Genomic DNA, 17,325 nt, shown 5'->3' with positions numbered 1-17,325 from the left:
CAACATGCCAGACTTACAGAAAAGGGAGAAGGGAGACCTGATAAGTGAATAAAAACCTCCACCCAGACAAACTAAAGGACCACTTACTGACTGCTCCTCATTCTGTAATGACCTGCCTCCCTCAATAAACTAGTTGAGTTTAAACCCAACCTTCTTGATAAAAGTAGCAATATGGTTTGGTTACAGTTTTACAAAATGCCCCAGGAGGTCCTTTATCCCCATTTCAGTTCAAAATTGTTGTTTATACTCCACCACTGCCACAGAACAGTAACAATGATAATACTAGTAGTACAAGGCATTAGTCACACAAATAATTTAATCTTCACAACAACCCTATGTGGTTATTATCTCCATTTTATAGATGAAGAAACCGAGGTATAAAGAGGTTAAGTAACTTGCCCCAAAGTCATACCTTAAGAAAGGAGCAGAGACAGGATTTGAAACCCTCTGCCAAACAAGCTATTATTGTGATCTCTAGGAAATGTGGCATTTTATTTTCTTTTAACTCCTGTTCACCCAGTGTCTAGCACTGCAGGCACTCTGAATATTTGTTGTCTGAATAAACGAAGGTGTAGTAATAGTAAAAAAAAAAAAAAGAAGTACATTTTTCTCTCATGACAGGTTTAAATATCACTGTCACACGAAGCATCTATTCCAACCTTTCCAAAGAGCAAACACATGGGCATTTACATACAACATGGGAAGGGTGTGCACAGAAGTGTTCATTCATCAGGTCCAAATTGGTTCATCTACATTTTTAAAAAACTCTGATGAAAGTGCAGAAGTGTTTTTGTTGGTCTTTGCTTGTTTTCTTGCCAATCCTTTGTGACTGAAAGTAGTGGAACCAGATCAAAAGCTCCTAGAGAACAAGGATTTCTTTTTTCTGTTCAGCCCAAAGTTTAACATTAGTAGGTGTTCAATAAATGTTTCTTTTTAAGTGAATGATGAGGAAAGGAGACTTGATTTGCTCAACTGAATGGAGTAGTGGAACGCTCAGACTGCCTCCGCCTCCCTCCCAGGGACCACTAAAGGCAGAAGATTTTATCAGCAGCCAAGTTACATCTAACTTAATGAGACTCACACATTTTTTAGAAGATTGTTGGTGGAGGGGGTGGGGGGAGGGGGGGCACATACAAATAAGATTAGTAGCAACAAAGGCAACTAATACTGTTGGGAAGGTACTCTCCGCAATGTCAGGAGATGGGGACCTCTAACATCCAATCACAGATGAAGTAATATGGAAACTAGAGGCAAGGACTTCACCAGAACCAGACAATTAAAAATGAAAAAGCCAGGACTTGAACCCACATGATTTGACTCCTAAGCCCATGATAAAAGGCAGAAAAGACTGCTTAAAAGAGCTGAGCAAAAAAAAAAAAAAAGAACTGAGCTTTTCCAGATAAGAAATTCTGAGTTCAGTAGTTTGTTACTATCATAATGGATTATTTTATTGTTATTGTCAGTCTTCATCCTGGAAGGTGCCAGTGATTCAAGTACCTCTGATTCTGAGTAGAATATACTAAGCTGATGTTCTAGGGTTTGCTAACACTGCAGACACGCTTAAAATAATACCTCTAATCAATGAGGGGAAAAAAACACCATCTTTGGGCTTTCAAACCTACTCCGTATTATCTGTTGTTTACAGACAACAGCATGGATGGAAAAATACAAGTGTTTCCCTTCCTGAGTTTGTTACATTTAATAAAATGTAATTTTAGTACAGAAGTAAATAAATTTAATTAATTAAATAGAACCCATTTTGGTGGTAGGATGCAATATCCTGTTTATCCAGTTATTCATTCAATTTGGGTAATTGAAAGAGACAGAGGCAGTGCCTCAGCATTAAGCTAGGTTTTAAATTCCCTAAGAATCTTAATCCTCAAACACTATTCCAAACTCATTAAAAAAAAAACAAAAAACCTTTAAAAGAAAGGAATATAGGGGCTTCCCTGGTGGAGTAGTGGTTAAGAATTCGCCTGCCAATGCAAGGGTCCCGGGTTCGAGCCCTGACCCGGGAAGATCCCACCTGCCGCGAAGCAACTAAGCCCGTGCACCACAACTACTGAGCCTGAGCTCTAGAGCCCGCGAGCCACAACTCCTGAGCCCACGTGCCACAACTACTGAAGCCTGTGCGCCTAGAGCCCGTGCTCCACAACAAGAGAAGCCACCACAATGAGAAGCTTGCGCACCACAACGAAGAGTAGCCCCTGCTCACGGCAACTAGAGAAAACCCACCTGCAGCAACGAAGACCCAACACAGCCAAAAATAAATAAATAAATAAATAAATTTATTAAAGAAAAAAAAGGAATATAAAGGTTTCATTTTCAGCATTTAAACATAAATTTGACAGGACACCTTAGGGTCCTATTTAAAAAGAGGACTGAGCTGAACTGATGCACATTTCTCGGTGACTTATTTTAAATTTAAGGCAAACCTTCCTCCTCTTGCTCTTCAGTGTTGGTATCACTCTGACCCAGGTCCTCTCCACCATCGATCCTGTCTGTTTCCTCCAGGTCGCTGTTGTCATCAGAATGCTCCTCTTCACTGCTTTCTGCAGGTGCTGCCCTCTTGACTGCTCTGCAATGGCACAGATCAGAACTAAGGTTCTGGGATGAGAGAGGGGCCTGCCTCTCCAACTTCACTGCACATGTCAATTCTGCAATGATGGGGGCAGGGAAAGATATCATTTTCCTCTCACGGACAACCCTGAATCTTCCTCTGTTGTCTCAGAACACACTGAGCCACTTACCTCTTCTGAATTTGCACAGGCTTGGTCAGCTTCGACTCCCTATTCTCCTCGTCCTCCTCCTCTTCTTCATCATCTTCCTCATCATCATAACCACCATCATTCTCCTCCTCCTCCATATCCTCTTCTTCCCTGCCATTCTCTTGACCTAATTCCTGACATTTAGGTTCAGGCCTCTTCTTCTCACCTACATACATAGTTGGTAAAGAAAGTCAGGAATTCATTTAGTATCCAAAACAAGGTTATTTAAACAAGAGTAACTAATACCCGAAGTTCCCGGTTCCTTTGGTTTTACAGAAGCTCACATATTTTTCTTACTGTACATAATAGGAAAAAGTATGGGGAAAAAAAAAGCAAAACAACAAAAACCCCTCATCACTGAGATTCCCTCAGAGGCTGTCCCATTCATCAGAAGCCTTAAGGTTAACGTGGCTCAGCAACTGAGCCTCTGCAAACAGCCTATCATTGTGCACCATGGCCAGCACAATGCATGCTCTGGAGCCCAGCCATGAAATTTAATCTCTGTGAGTTCTGTTCTCTGAGCTCCTGGTGGCTTAAAAGCCAATTGTTTTCTAAATAAAAATCAAGTTTTAAGTTTCCCTATTTTTAATGTTCCATCACTCCCTATTATGAAAGCTGGGAAAGTACAGCAAGTAGTAGGGACAATGAACTTGAGCCCCACTCTTCACATCCACATCAAGGAGTGGGCTTATATTCAAAAGATCCTGTTTTGGGACCAGATCACCAGATGGTACAATACAGACTGACAAACAGGACATAAACCCCTCCTACCCAACACCACTGCATCTTACCTGCGACAGAGGCAGACTGTGTATTTTTATATTTATCCTTTGCCACAGCCCAATCCACAGCCACTGTCCGCCCTGTCAGACAGAAAAGTAGCATCAGAAAGGCCTTCTCTTTAACATTCCTATTTCCTATAAATGACTTCCTAATCGTCAAAGACAGTAATGGAACCAAAAGAGACGAAGAAACTGCGGATTCAGAGACTGTTGGTCCTAAAATAAAACTCCTGGTAGATGTCTATTCTTTTAACCCTTAACCTTTTTATCAATGAACAGAAGTTTTGCCTTTCTACACAGCCACTACACCTAGAACAAGATAGAGTAAGAATCAGAACAGTGTTTCCAGTTAGACCAAGTTTCCAGTTATACTAACAAGAGGGAAAATAGACATTCTGGAATAACTGCGCGTCACTCAGAAGTTAGGAAGTCTCCAAGCCAATCCCTCCTTTAGGCACTGTACCTGGTAAATCAATACCTAGAGTAACGTCAAGGTCAGTTTAAAAGCCCACAGGTGGACTTCCCTGGTGGCGCAGTGGTTAAGAATCCACCTGCTAATGCAGGGGACACAGGTTCGATCCCTGGTCCGGGAATATCCCACATGCCACGGAGCAACTAAGCCCGTGCGCCACAAGCACTGAGCCTGTGCTCTACAGCCCATGAGCCACAACTACTGAGCCCGTGTGCCACAACTACTGAAGCTTGTGCACCTAGAGCCCATGCACCACAACAAAGAGTAGCCCCCGCTCGCCGCAAGGAAAACCCAATGCAGCCAAATAAATAAATAATAAATAAGTAAATTTATAATTAAAAAAAAAAAGCCCACAGATGCTGAATAGTGATCATAACCAAGAGGGAGGAACCTGCTAATCCCACATCCTCTAGACAGCAACCTGCCTCTATCAGTCAGGGACAGTTTTTCATTGGGGATTTAAAAGGACACTCATCACCAAAAAAAGAAAAGAGAAGGACAGCATGGGTCCTTTCAAGTTTAACCCTAAGATCAGGTACTAGGAATATTTCACCAAAACAAGCTTCAATATTAGCAATGAGACTCTCAACAAGGCAAACACCTTTTGAAAATGTAGAAAGTGGGTTACTGTGCTAATTTGCCTAAACACCAGAAATATCTGAGTCAATGGTATGGGCATAGAAAACTCACCTTTTATCTCTTTCATGTTCATGCTTTTGAGAGCCTTTCCTGCTTCTAGGAGGTTTTTGAACTGAACAAAAGCAAAACCACGCATCTTTCCATCTGTGTGCAAACACAACAAAGAAGTTAGAAGTAGCAGGTAGGGAACCAACAGACACTAAGAAGGATGTTACAGCAACCTGGACTGGCAAGAAGACCCAAATCCTATCAACCGGTCAGCCCCTTGCCCAAAGCACAAGCCTATATCCTGCTGAGGTTACCCTGACACAGGCTTGGGGAGAGCAATGCATTTTCTCAAACTGTAACTTGTCTTCTAAAAGTAGTTCTGATCTAACTAGCAATACCGTAAGGGGACTAAACACTGTTATTTGTCAAGCACTGTGCCTAATACTTTACACATATCATATCATCTGGGGCTCACAGAGTATGACCCGAACCTTGTGTTTCTGCTTAGTTCAAAGGTGATACAGAAAAAGACCATTATGTAAAATAACCTTATTCTACTCCACACAAAATAAAGGTTTGCCAGTACCTGGTTTCCTAGGGATGTTTACTTCCAGGACAGCTCCAAACTGAGCAAATACTGTCTTCAAGTCATCTTCTGAACACTGAAGCCAAAAGTGAAGAAAGAAAAAGAGATACTATCACGGCAAATGAACACAAAACATCAACTATTCAATTAGTTCACTAGGAAGAGCTTGAATATTTGCACTCCTTTTTAAATTTTGAGACTAGGACACCAAACATTTCAAAATAGACGACATCTTGCTTTGTACCTATACAGGCAAAAAGGACAGATATCAGAGAGCTTTTCCTTCCCTCCCTTTCTCAGCAGTAGTTTCCCCAAGGCATCTGCACAGTCTCTGTCCTTAATAAGTTTTTGTTTATACAGGCCCATTTTCTGAATTCAACAAGGCTAAAGTTCATTCCCAGAAGGAATTAAGCCCAATTATACCATCCTGACCAATGAGCATGCCTTGGCTCCAACGGCTTTCAGAACACTCACTGTTAGTTTTCTCTGTCTCTTACCTTAAAGCTCAGGTTCCGAATAATTAATCTGGCTTTCTTATCTGCCACTTTGGCTTTTTTAGGCTGTAGCTCCTTCTTTGGGGACTTTGAATTTTCTAAAAAATAAATGGCAATGAAGTAAATCTGTGATCTCCTCGGCCCAGAACATCACAGGAAAGAAGCTACTAGCAACAGATGGCATTTAACACAGGGTTAAGTATGGCAATGCCCAGGGACACCAGGTTTTCCAGACTCAGAAGTAAACAAAAGACTAAAACTAGTAACAAAATACACTGGTTGATTTTGGACATCAAGAGGAAATTCAGGAAGCTTTTAGGCCTAGACACTACTCCCAGAGCCAATCCACTGCCCCCTCAATCCTGGGGGAAAACTCCCTTCAGCTACTAGAAACTCACCAGTTTTCCCCTTTTCCTTGGATTTATTTCTCAGTTTTTTCTTGGCAACAGTCACGGTGATCTTGCAGCCTTCGAAGGTGGTAATCTCCTTGAGCGCCCTCTGAACATCTTCCAGCATAGAAAAAGTGACATAGCCGAAGCCTCGACATGCCTTACTCCCTGGAACAGTATGGGGATGGGGGGAGGGGGGATTAACAGTAAGCAAGATCCCTAAACCAGTAAATTCTCACAGCCCTAAACTAGCAAATATACAGCCAGGCCAGCCAGTCTGCCAAAATTCTCAAAAGAGAAAGAGACAAGGTTAGCATGAGTGGCCCCTGTCCCCTCTTTGTTCAGAAATTGTTAGGCTTCCTCTTCTAATGTGGTGTCTTTGCTGTTAGCTCCCTCTCTTCCTTCTTTCCTGATAACTTCAAGAATATGGAGGACCCATGATATGCATTACACCTCCGAAGAAGAACTCAACGTCAAACAGAACAAAACATCACCAGAGAAGGTAGGAAAGGTAAGTATGGTAGCTTCAAAAATTACAAAGAAATAATTCAGCCACCGCTCCACAGAACAGATCAGCAATGAACACCAGGGGCCCTGAAAAAAGAACCTCAAACAATAAACATTGCTTCAGAAGCCTGCAGACACTATTACAATTATTACCAAGCCCTAGAAATCAATATCAAATTAAACCTTTCTAAAGCGGCTGTAAATCTCTTATCTCATTTTGTCAGAACACACCAAGAAGGGAAAAGCCAATATCATCATCGCTTTTTTCCAAACGAATCATTTAAGACAAACAGTTGCAATTATCAACTGTAACCCACCTTTGCCCTTTTTGGTATTTTTTTTTCAGTTTAATATTTTTGTGTAGTAAAATTTTAAGTAATTTACTGCATCAAAAAAGAAAAGGACAGACCAAGTAGTCTGCTTACTACCCAAAGAAGAAACAGAGCTCACACGCTCTCCTTTTACAACTACACCCCAATCTGCTTCTGGGTACAAGCCCTCTAACACAGGACGCTGATCCACGTAAACTGGTTAAAGCTGACACTTGGCACTAGGAAAGCATGCTATGATCTGGTGATCTCTTTTTCTCTTGAAACTCCTTCTCACAAAAGCCTGCCCACTCACCTTTCAGAAAACAAGAACAAGAAAAATCAGGGCCCTTCCTGATCAGTAAAACCAAAAACGAAGCAGCTGAAAGGTGAAGGAGTTCAGCGACAAAACAGAAGCGTGTTGCTCACAAACACACCATGCATTGTTTATGTCTGCACAAAGCACTCTCACACATTTACTTGAATCTTTACGACAATCCTGTGAAATTATTCCCATCTTAAAGAGGTTAAGTGGCATGTCCAGGTCACCACTACTGGTAAGACCTCATCCCACACCCCCTCCCTCCTATCCCACTAAGTACAGCATTCAGTACATCTGGCTGCCTGGACAGAAAAGCACGTTTTTTCTTAAAAAGGGAATAGCAGCTTCTGTTAAAGATGTAGACTACATACACAAGCTACAGGTAAGGTTACATGTAGCCTATATTCTGAGGACCCAAAAGGAGAATTCCCATTCAAAGGCCTGTTCCTCCCCGGAACACAACCAACCACTGTTGAGCAGCGTTTCTCAATTGTTTTGATAACCCACAGTAACAAACGTAACTTATAGTGGATCCAGGATGCAGTTTTTTACAAAACTGAAAAAAAAAAGTTTTATGAAAACTTCTCCTTTACCATGTATAGACATACTCCTATTTCATTAAAAAAAATCTCTCTAATCATGACCCACCCACTCAAGACCCACTAATGGACGACGATCTGCAGTTTAAGAAACACTGCTATACAGCACTCGTTCTCATTCTCTCATTCGCCCATATCTATACTTAAAATGACAAAGAACCAGGCAGCTGCTATGGTTTGTATAGCAATCAGAGCCATGTCGACAATCCTAACTCTAATTTCTGTTACTAACAAAATAGAAGATAAGGACAGAGTGATTATTAGCACACTATTAGCCTGCCTACTCATCACATACTTGGACACCACGGGGGGAAAGAGAGGTACACAGGATGTTACTTCCCTCCAGTTGCTCTCCTGAAAGACAAGGAGGTAGCCACCTACAGAGACACACTGATGACTTGGAAGGAAGCTAAATTTATGTTCTGGGCAACATCAGGTGCCCCTTGACACAGTCTAGGTAAAAGTAAGAAATGCTTCTACAATTAAAACCCTTACAATTCTTCCTCAGTCTAATACATGCTAACCCTCCTTCATAGCGATGCCATAATCATCAGACAGAATGCAAAGCATATGGCAGTATTCCACAAGTCAGTAAATATCTCCTGCGGCTCAAGCCAAAACCCTTGGAGTCAGACTTGACTCCTTGACACTCTTTTTTTTCTCATACCCCACATCTGATCCATCAGCAAATTCTTTCAGTTCTACTCTCAAAAATATCCATATTGCAATCACTTTTTACCACCTTCACAGCTACAACAGCTGGTCCAACACCATGACCTCTCTCTCACCTGGATTACCACAAGAGCCTAATAACTGGTCTCCCCGCTTCTGTCCTATTCTTAGCAGCCTATTCTCAACACAGCAGCCTGAGAGAATCTTCCAAAATGCAAGCCATATCATATCTACTGCTCCCTGCTCAAAACCGGTGGCTTCATATCTCAGAGTAAAAGCCAAAGTCCTTGCAACCGCCTATAAGGTCCTACATGATCTGGTAGCACCAGATCGCATCTGCTAATTCTCTTCCCTTCACTCGCTGCATTCCAGTCACCCTGGTTTCGTCACTATTCCTCCAATATAGTACACACACTCCTCTTCAGTATCCTTTAGCTTCCTCTGCCTAGGCTGCTCCTCCCACTGAGAAACACATGTTCACTCTCTCACATCAGAAAGGCTTTCCCTGGCTACCGCTCACCCCTCTACAGCTTCCCCACCACCACACACACACACATCTACAGAGACTCCCTATCCTTTTTCTCTGCCTTATTTTTCTCCTCAACATTTATCACCATTATCACTACATATTTTGCTTATGTGCTTATTGGCTGTCTTCCCCATCTGGAACACAAGAGCAAGGTTTTTGGTTTGGTTCTGTGCACTGCTGTATCCCCAGGACCTACAATAGTTGCCTGGCACAAAATACACATTCAATTAATATTTACGGAATAAATAACTGGGTGAATGAATAACACACTGGTTAAGAGCTCCCGGTCTGGTGATCAAATTCTGAATCCACTACTTACTAGCTGTATGAACTTAAGCTGAAATTACTAAATTTCCCTAAGCCCTAGATTCCTCGTCTGTAAAATGGAGTTAACTCTCCACCCAACAAGACCGATGGGGAAATTAAATGAGATAACACGTAGAACTCAAGCACCGCACGTGGCAATCAGTTGATTCTCAATAAGCCTTACTGGTGTTCTATTAAAAGTTAGTTATTTACTACCAAATAAGATCTTATATATGAGCGCGCATAATAAACGGAAAGCGCTACATAAACTTAAGGGACTGATTTGACTTTCAGAAACGGCCCGTATGGATTCACCTAAAGCAGAATCCGTTTAGAAAAGAAATTCAACTTCTAAGTCCTTTCACTATGGGGCAGGTAAAGGATTATACGGGTCGCTTAAATTTGGGTGTCCTCGCCCCCATCCGGCTCCCAGGAACCCCAACTTTGTCCTCGACCGCCCCTCCCCCTACCTTTCTCAGTCACCACGAAGCACTGCTTCACCGGCCCCACCTGGCTGAACAGCTCCTCCAGCTGCTCGCTGCGGGCCGAGGGCGGGAGGCGGCCCACAAACAGGGTCAGCCCGGCCATAAGGCCGAGAAACAGAAGCGCGCGGCTTCGCGCACGCGAGTCAAGTGACAGGTTTTAGTCAGAGGACCACGCCAAGTTGCCGGGAGACTCCGGAAGTGCTCTTCACTCAAAAGAGTCCGGAGGAAAACGTGGTAGAAGGGGGAAAAACATCCCGGAAGGAAAAAATCGTGACGCCAGGGGGCGGAGCTTCTTGAGCAGGGTTCCACCCCTACTCCAAGTACCGCCCCCGCCGCTGTAGAGAAATTTGGCTTCGCTCTTTCCTACACTGCTTACAATCTAACCTCCTGGAGATCGATACCAAACTCAGCAGGGCAGGCCGGAGAAGTTGGTTTTACTCTGGCCCTAACCCAGGATCTAACATATAATGGATGTTTAATAAATATTTTGTGAAGTGCCACCACAGACTCCCAGATTACGTGCATAAAACACAGCCAGAATACACATCAACACAAGTACGTCACGTACATCATTCGGACTATTCTCATGTTCTCAGAGAATATGAGATATCTGTCACACTATAACAGATAACTACAACTCTGCCTTTAACACTTCGCAGACAAATTATAGCTACTAAAGTACAAATAGGCACATATCATACACATTCTTTCAAAAAAATATTTACTGAGCTCCTACTATGTGCTAGGCACTAAGGATAAAATTGGTGAGCTAAAAAAAGATGGGACCCCTACCCTCATGGGGTATACAGTCCCGTGGGGGTAGACAGACATTAATCAAAAAAAAAAAAAAAGAAAGGAGGGCCGTTGGCCGGGGCCTGCAGTACGCGCTTCAGTGAGGGGCTCAACCACAGTCAACCGTCTTGTTGCTTTACTGGTCGCCACTCCCACGACCGGCCCGACAAGACGCGCCTGGAGCGCAGAACAGATTTCCCTTGGGCTCGTGGGCGCTGCCCTGAGCAGCGTCACCCTTTATACCAGAAAGCTGGCGGGCACTATGGGGAAAAAACAAAACAAGAAGAAAGTGGAGGAGGTGCTAGAAGAAGAGGAAGAAGAATATGTGGTGGGAAAAGTTCTCGACCATCGAGAGGGAAAGGGCAAAGTGGAGTACCTCCTAAAGTGGAAGGGGTTCTCAGATGAGGACGACACATGGGAGCCAGAAGAAAACCTGGATCGCCCCGACCTCATTGCCGAGTTCCTGCATCACAGAAAACAGCACACGAGACAGATAAATCAGAGGGAGGCAAGCGCAAAGCTGATTCTGATTCGGAAGATAAGGGGGAGGAGAGCGAACCAAAGAAGAAAAGAAGAGTCAGAAAAGGCATGAGGCTTTGCCCAGGGTTTGGAACCGCAGTGGATTATTGGAGCTACAGACTCCAGTGGAGAACTCATGTTTCTGATGAAATGGAAAAACTCTGAGGAGGTTGACCTGGTCCCTGCCAAGGAAGCCAATGTCAAGTGCCCACAGGTTGTCATATCCTTCTATGAGGGAAGGCTGATGTGGCATTCCTACCCCTCGGAGGATGATGACAAAAAAGATGACAAGAATTAACTCTCTTGAGTACCAGCCCCTGTCACATCTGACTGTGGGTTTCAAGTGGGGAAAGGAGTTCTACTTGTCTTGACACCATAGAGGTGGCTTGAGAAGATGTCCTTTGAAGAGCCAGTATAGTTTCTGTGCCCTACAGCAGCCCAAGTGCTTTAAAGTCACTCCATGCTGGTTTGCACACCCATCTCAGTGGAGGGGAAGAAGGGTCAGTGTTTCAAGGCAACCCATTCTGAACTTTGCTGAGAAAAGCTAAGGGCCTTCTATGAAGGACAAAACTTGCAGAATGGGATGTGGGAGAGCAAAAGATACTGTAGCTCTTCAAAAGAGCATCTCCACAACCCACAACCTTCTTCCCAATAGTGTTAACTCTGCATTTTTACAGCGTAGCATATATGTAGTTTTTGGCTATTACTGGTGTATTATTTGGGGTGGGAGTGATGGGGTGGGAAAGAAGGGAGATGGGTTAGGATAATTTTTGTTAAAATTTGGAACCTGATGGGGGAAATGGTGAAACAAAGGAAAGAACAACTAATAATGATTTGGTTCTGTGTCCAGAATATTTCATCCTTTCAAAAAATGTCATTGGCAACCTAAATGAGGACTGTGAGAGACTGTTTAAAAGCTGTGAATGCTAATCATTAGAGAAATGCAAATCAAAACTACAATGACATATCACCTCACACCAGTCAGAATGGCCATCATCAAAAAATCTACAAACAATAAATGCTGGAGAGGGTGTGGAGAAAAGGGAACCCTCTTGCACTGTTGGTGGGAATGTAAACTGATACAGCTACTATGGAGAACAGTATGGAGGTTCCTTGAAAAACTAAAAATGGGACTACCATACGACCCAGCAATCCCACTACTGGGCATATACCCTGAGAAAACCATAATTCAAAAAGAGTCATGTACCACAATGTTCATTGCAGCTCTATTTACAATAGCCAGGACATGGAAGCAACCTAAGTGTCCGTCAACAGATGAATGGATAAAGAAGATGTGGCACATATATACAATGGAATATTATTCAGCCATAAAAAGAAATGAAATTGAGTTATTTGTAGTGAGGTGGATGGACCTAGAGTCTGTCATACAGAGTCAAGTAAGCCAGAAAGAGAAAAACAAATACCGTATGCTAACACATATATATGGAATCTAAAAAAAAAAAAAGGTTCTGAAGAACCTAGGGGCAGGACAGGAATAAAGACATAGAGAATGCACTTGAGGATACGGGGAAGGGGAAGGGTGAGCTGAGACGAAGTGAGAGAGTAGCATTGACATATATACACTACCAAATGTAAAATAGATAGCTAGTGGGAAGCAGCCGCAGAGCACAAGGAGGTCAGCTCGGTGCTTTGTGACCACCTAGAGGGGTGGGATAGGGAGAGTGGGAGGAAGACGCAAGAGGGAGGAGATAGGGGGATATATGTATATGTATAGCTGACTCACTTGGTTATAAAGCAGCAATTAACAGATCATTGTAAAGCAATTATACTCCAATAAGGATGTTAAAAAAAATAGAAAAAGAAAGCTGTGAATACCTGAAACTTAGAAGCCAAGGTGTTCCCTGCCTGAGCTTAATGCTATTCCCAACAAAGGACTAAGCCTGTTAAGAAGTTACCAAAGCTGCCATCTGAGGGATGGAAACTGGTTGAGGAGGAAAAGTCTTATGGGAGTGTATACACAGACAGATCATTCTGTCTTTGAGGTGCTAATTCTTGAAATTGACAAGAAGACCCTTTTTTTCCAATTATGAAGTTATAAATATCAGCTTCTCCATCCAAGTCACTGGCTGAAGTATCTGGGGAAGGGCAGAGGGTGGTATAGGAGGTGGGAGAGGAGGCAAAGACAAGGTCTGGTGCTCTTAGGTGGAAAACTCTTGGAGCCTCTGTTTTTTGAACTTTGAAACCATTGGTGGCAGGGTTCAGTCACTGACAGCACAAATTCACTGAATCACTTCAAGAATTGAATGATTTCAGAAGCCCTGGTCTCAGGAGAAGATTAAATTTTCATACTGGGGCAGTGGTTCACTTTAAAACAAAACAAATTTTTTTAATCCTAAGAATTAACTAAAACCCAAAATGCTGTCTTGAATCATGAGATCCATCAGTTCTTGACATCGTCTAGACCTGCATCTAGAACTCCCTTGTAAAATCTTTTTAGGCAGGGGTTAGGTTTCTGTGAAAACTTTTGTTTAAATGTTAACTTCATACCAACATTGTCAGTTCTTGTCTTAATAAAACTATATAGATTTATTTTTAAAATTACAAATAAATCATAGCCTGCACCATGCAAGATCATGTGAGAACACACCCAGAACAAACATGACATCCAGCTTGCACACACAGACCTAGTACCCAGGTCCTCCCAGAGACAAGAGATCTTTCCTCAGGTCAGCTTATCAGACAGAGCCAAGGCTGAGGAATCTCACTGGCCAGGAGATCTGGGCGCTCCTGGATCCTGGAACACAGACAGTGTTTGCCATCCCATTGGGCCCAGGAACTGACCTGTGTGCAGGACTGCAGCACCCTGAAGAACATTTGTACAGAACAGAAGTGCCCAATGCCTTTTTTAATAATTACTTTTAAATGGCATAACCTGAACACAGGGTAGGTAGACAATTCAAAAAGTACAAAAGGTACAATGAAAAGTGTTTCCCTTTCTCCTCAAACCCCATCTACTTTCAGCACATTTTGGTTGGATGGATGTCTGGTTGATAGTGACAGGGGGAAAGGGAGAACGTTTAACATCAGATTTATGAAACCCTAGCTTTTAAGCATTTATTCTACGCTTAAAAGAAAATGGCACAGTTAGTTTTAAACACACAACTCAGCAGAGTAAGTATGGAAATAAAAAACAGATTTTTAAGGCCATGGGTTAATTCCATCCAGGAGAAAGAGAGACAAATAGACAAAGGAAATGGGATGGATCATTTGAATACAGTTGGTTTGGAATTCCACATTCCTCTCTTTTTCTTCTCCTCCTCTCTTGCCCCCTCATCACCTTAGAAATCAAAATTTCATACCCAAAGTCTAAATTGGAAGCTTCAGGGCCCTAGCTATATGGAGGCTTGCCCAGTCCTGGCTGCAGTGTGCACTGGGGAAAGAATCCTGAGAAGGCTGCTCCGACATCCCTTTGGGACACACCCTACAATGCTCAGTTGGAAGTACTTTGGACCAAAACCTTCCCTATAGAACAAAAGGAAACTGTGTCCCTGTGCCCATCAGAGGGCAGCAGCCACCCACAGTACGGAGGAGTTCTTTGCCCCTAGGGGAGTGTAGCAATGCAGCTGACCCTTTGTACTCTTCCCTACTTTCAGACCTGGCTCCCCATCTCAGTCTCCCAGCCTCAGCCTCAGCCCCATCCCCTCCCATCCATTTGTAACAGGGAAGCCATGTGGTTCTTCAATCAGGAACATTTGCTCATCCATCTAACCAGGACACATGCAGCGTTCTTTATTAAACAGCAGGAGTTGTGGTACCCTGCACCACATCGGCAACGTGGCTTCCAGGGGAAATAAACTGCTGGCCTCTTCTCATCCATCACTTGCAGGAGCCTGGAAAGGAAGTAAGAGAGGCGTGGGCTGTGCTCAGCCAGCCTCTCCCAAGCCCCATCCCCCTGGCTCCATTCCCGCTTTCAAGCCAAACCTTCTTATAATACCGCATACTTCTTGTTCTTAGCACTTCTCGCAAATGTAATTAATTACTTGTGTGACTGTAATTATTTATCTGATTAACTCTTTAATGTCTGCCTTCCTTCCCCCAAAGACCTTCAACTTCATAAGTTCAGGGCTGTTGTCCACCTAGTTCACCTGTCTACCCCCATCACCTAGCACATTGTAAGCATCCAATAAAATGCTTTAAAGAGATTGAATGAATGAAGGTGAGTTTGTTTCTCAGTCTCCTACAGTACTAAGAATTGGAACTGAGGGCGTATATATTACACCCTGGTCTACCCGGGCTCTTCTGGGAAACTGCTTTGGGTAAGGAAGGGCTGAGGCATGAGACAAAAGGGGAGGGTTGTCTCACGAAAGTCTCAGCCTCTTGATCAAGTCAAAGGGCTTAGGCGATTCTTGCTGAGGAAAATCAAAGAAGTGCTGGAGCTGGTGAGTAACAAGCTGTATTCCCCTGCCCGCTCCCCATCTCACCAGCCCCATTCAGAGCTTCCAAACAGAAAAGGAGTGTGTGTGTGTGTGTGTGTGTGTGTGTGTGTGTGTGTGTGTATGTATGCGCGCCAGTGCCTGCTTCTGTGAGAGAGAGGCGGACAGACAAACATACAGAGAGACTGACTGGGGGTACGTGGGGCTTGGACTGCTTTGCTAAGAGCTGTGTGCCTGAACCCAAGGACCCTTGATGGGGACAGTGAGTGAGTGAGAGGAGCTGGCAAGGTTTAGGACGAGGAAGAGATGGCAGAGAGGACTTGAGTGTGAGCAGAGGCAGATGGAAGGGTAAGTGGGCAAGAAAGGAAACAATTTCTCGGAGCAGCTCTGGTGCTGGGGCCGCTACAGCCACTACGACACCAGTGAGAAATGCCTGTAATTAGGAGGATGGCAGTTCTCTGGGCCTCAGCCCAGAGTGACGATGCAGCAAGAATTTCTGAGCCAAGCTGAGCCAGGTGATGGAGGAGACACAGTCAGAACCACTCCAGTCCCACTCCTCAGCTGTGCCTGCCCCAGGCTCCTCTCATTTTCTCCCCTACGATGACCCTCACTTGCCCCAAGCATCATTGGCTTCCCTCCTCCTTCTGAGATTCCAGGCTCTGGGCGCTCCTTTCAGCTAAGACAGAGCTTCATGCGTGAGGAGAGCAGTGCTTTAATTCTCCCACTAGTGCATTGGACCTGGTCTGGTGAGGCCCCTCCCCTCCCGGCCTCCCTGCTTCCCTCTCGCCTCCCTTGCTTCCCTTCTCAAATCCGCACACGCTGATGGGCAGAGTTGGAAGAAAAACCATTCCTATTCCTGTTTTTCCACTTCAAGCCTAGTAGGTGTGCCCCTGTAGGCTTCACTGTGATGTGCAGGACATCTGCCAAAACACTGCCAAAACTTAGTTTTCAAATCTATGACTCTGTTTTAGTGCCACTCTGAACTTACCGCATTTTAGCCAAACGACAAATGCACACTACAGCCAAATGCTCTGGACAAGGGAGGGATTACAGATGCCTGGTAGCCAGATGTATTCATGGGTCTCTGCACTGTGAGTTCTGCTTTGGTGGGTAGGATGGGGCTGGGGTTTGGGGAAGACAGGCTTTCTCCAGGGAGGATCTGCACCTGTGGGAAATGAATGTTCTCCAGGGGAAGGGGGTTGTTAGTCCAAACTTGAAGAGATCCTGCTGGTAGGTGGAGCAAGTCGTTTCCTCTGTGAATTCCTCTGGGTACGTGGCAGGGAGATTGCTGCGAAACCCAGCTCAAAGTGATCAAGCCCTTGAGCTGTGTATCAACATTTCCATGAAGGACTTTGACACTAGCTAGTCCCTAACCACTTGTCCATCAGGACCTGAAGCCAGTTTCTTAGGAATGCAGACATTTCCACCAACGACTGTAGAGTTTCCACCTCATTTCTCAGGGCAGTGATCCAACTCTGAAAAGCCACTTCCCAGGGAGTCAGAAGGGTCTTCAAGGGGCCACTCCCAGGACCCTCACTCAGCCCAGATGGGCCATGGACCCGTCTATGGGGAAAGGTCATGCAGAGGACAAGACCCCTTGCAGTCAGGAGTGAAGGTCACTGGGGTCTGGGATGGACCCACCCGACCCAAACACTGCTTCTCTTCCAGTTCTGGCAGAACCATTGCTGCTATTGCCTCATCTAAGCTTTTCCAAGAAGGTGAGACCTTTCTCCTCTGAAAATATTTTATTGATAAATTAACTCTGAAAGCGCTT

The 17,325-nt window shown here is 44.0% G+C and overlaps 1 protein-coding gene and 1 pseudogene across 1 annotated transcript in view; one reads left to right on the top strand and one right to left on the bottom strand.

Moving 5' to 3' along the window:
* Positions 1–10,045, bottom strand: part of RBM28 (RNA binding motif protein 28) — a 30,653-nt gene extending 20,608 nt beyond the window's left edge. Inside the window, exons 1-8 of the mRNA XM_030853702.2 lie at positions 9,832–10,045; positions 6,128–6,286; positions 5,733–5,827; positions 5,236–5,311; positions 4,713–4,805; positions 3,560–3,631; positions 2,751–2,934; positions 2,436–2,578 (exon numbers count right to left, since the gene is read on the bottom strand). Coding sequence (XP_030709562.1) covers positions 2,436–2,578; positions 2,751–2,934; positions 3,560–3,631; positions 4,713–4,805; positions 5,236–5,311; positions 5,733–5,827; positions 6,128–6,286; positions 9,832–9,949 — 940 coding nt within the window. The 5' untranslated portion in view covers positions 9,950–10,045. The remainder of the gene's footprint in view (positions 1–2,435; positions 2,579–2,750; positions 2,935–3,559; positions 3,632–4,712; positions 4,806–5,235; positions 5,312–5,732; positions 5,828–6,127; positions 6,287–9,831) is intronic.
* An 802-nt stretch (positions 10,046–10,847) lies between these two features.
* On the top strand, positions 10,848–11,455 carry LOC115851592 (chromobox protein homolog 1 pseudogene; annotated as a pseudogene).
* The last annotated feature ends 5,870 nt before the right edge of the window (positions 11,456–17,325 follow it).

This window comes from Globicephala melas, chromosome 9, assembly GCF_963455315.2.
Source record: "Globicephala melas chromosome 9, mGloMel1.2, whole genome shotgun sequence".
Taxonomy (NCBI): domain Eukaryota; kingdom Metazoa; phylum Chordata; class Mammalia; order Artiodactyla; family Delphinidae; genus Globicephala; species Globicephala melas.
This window is presented reverse-complemented; position numbering and strand designations above follow the sequence as displayed.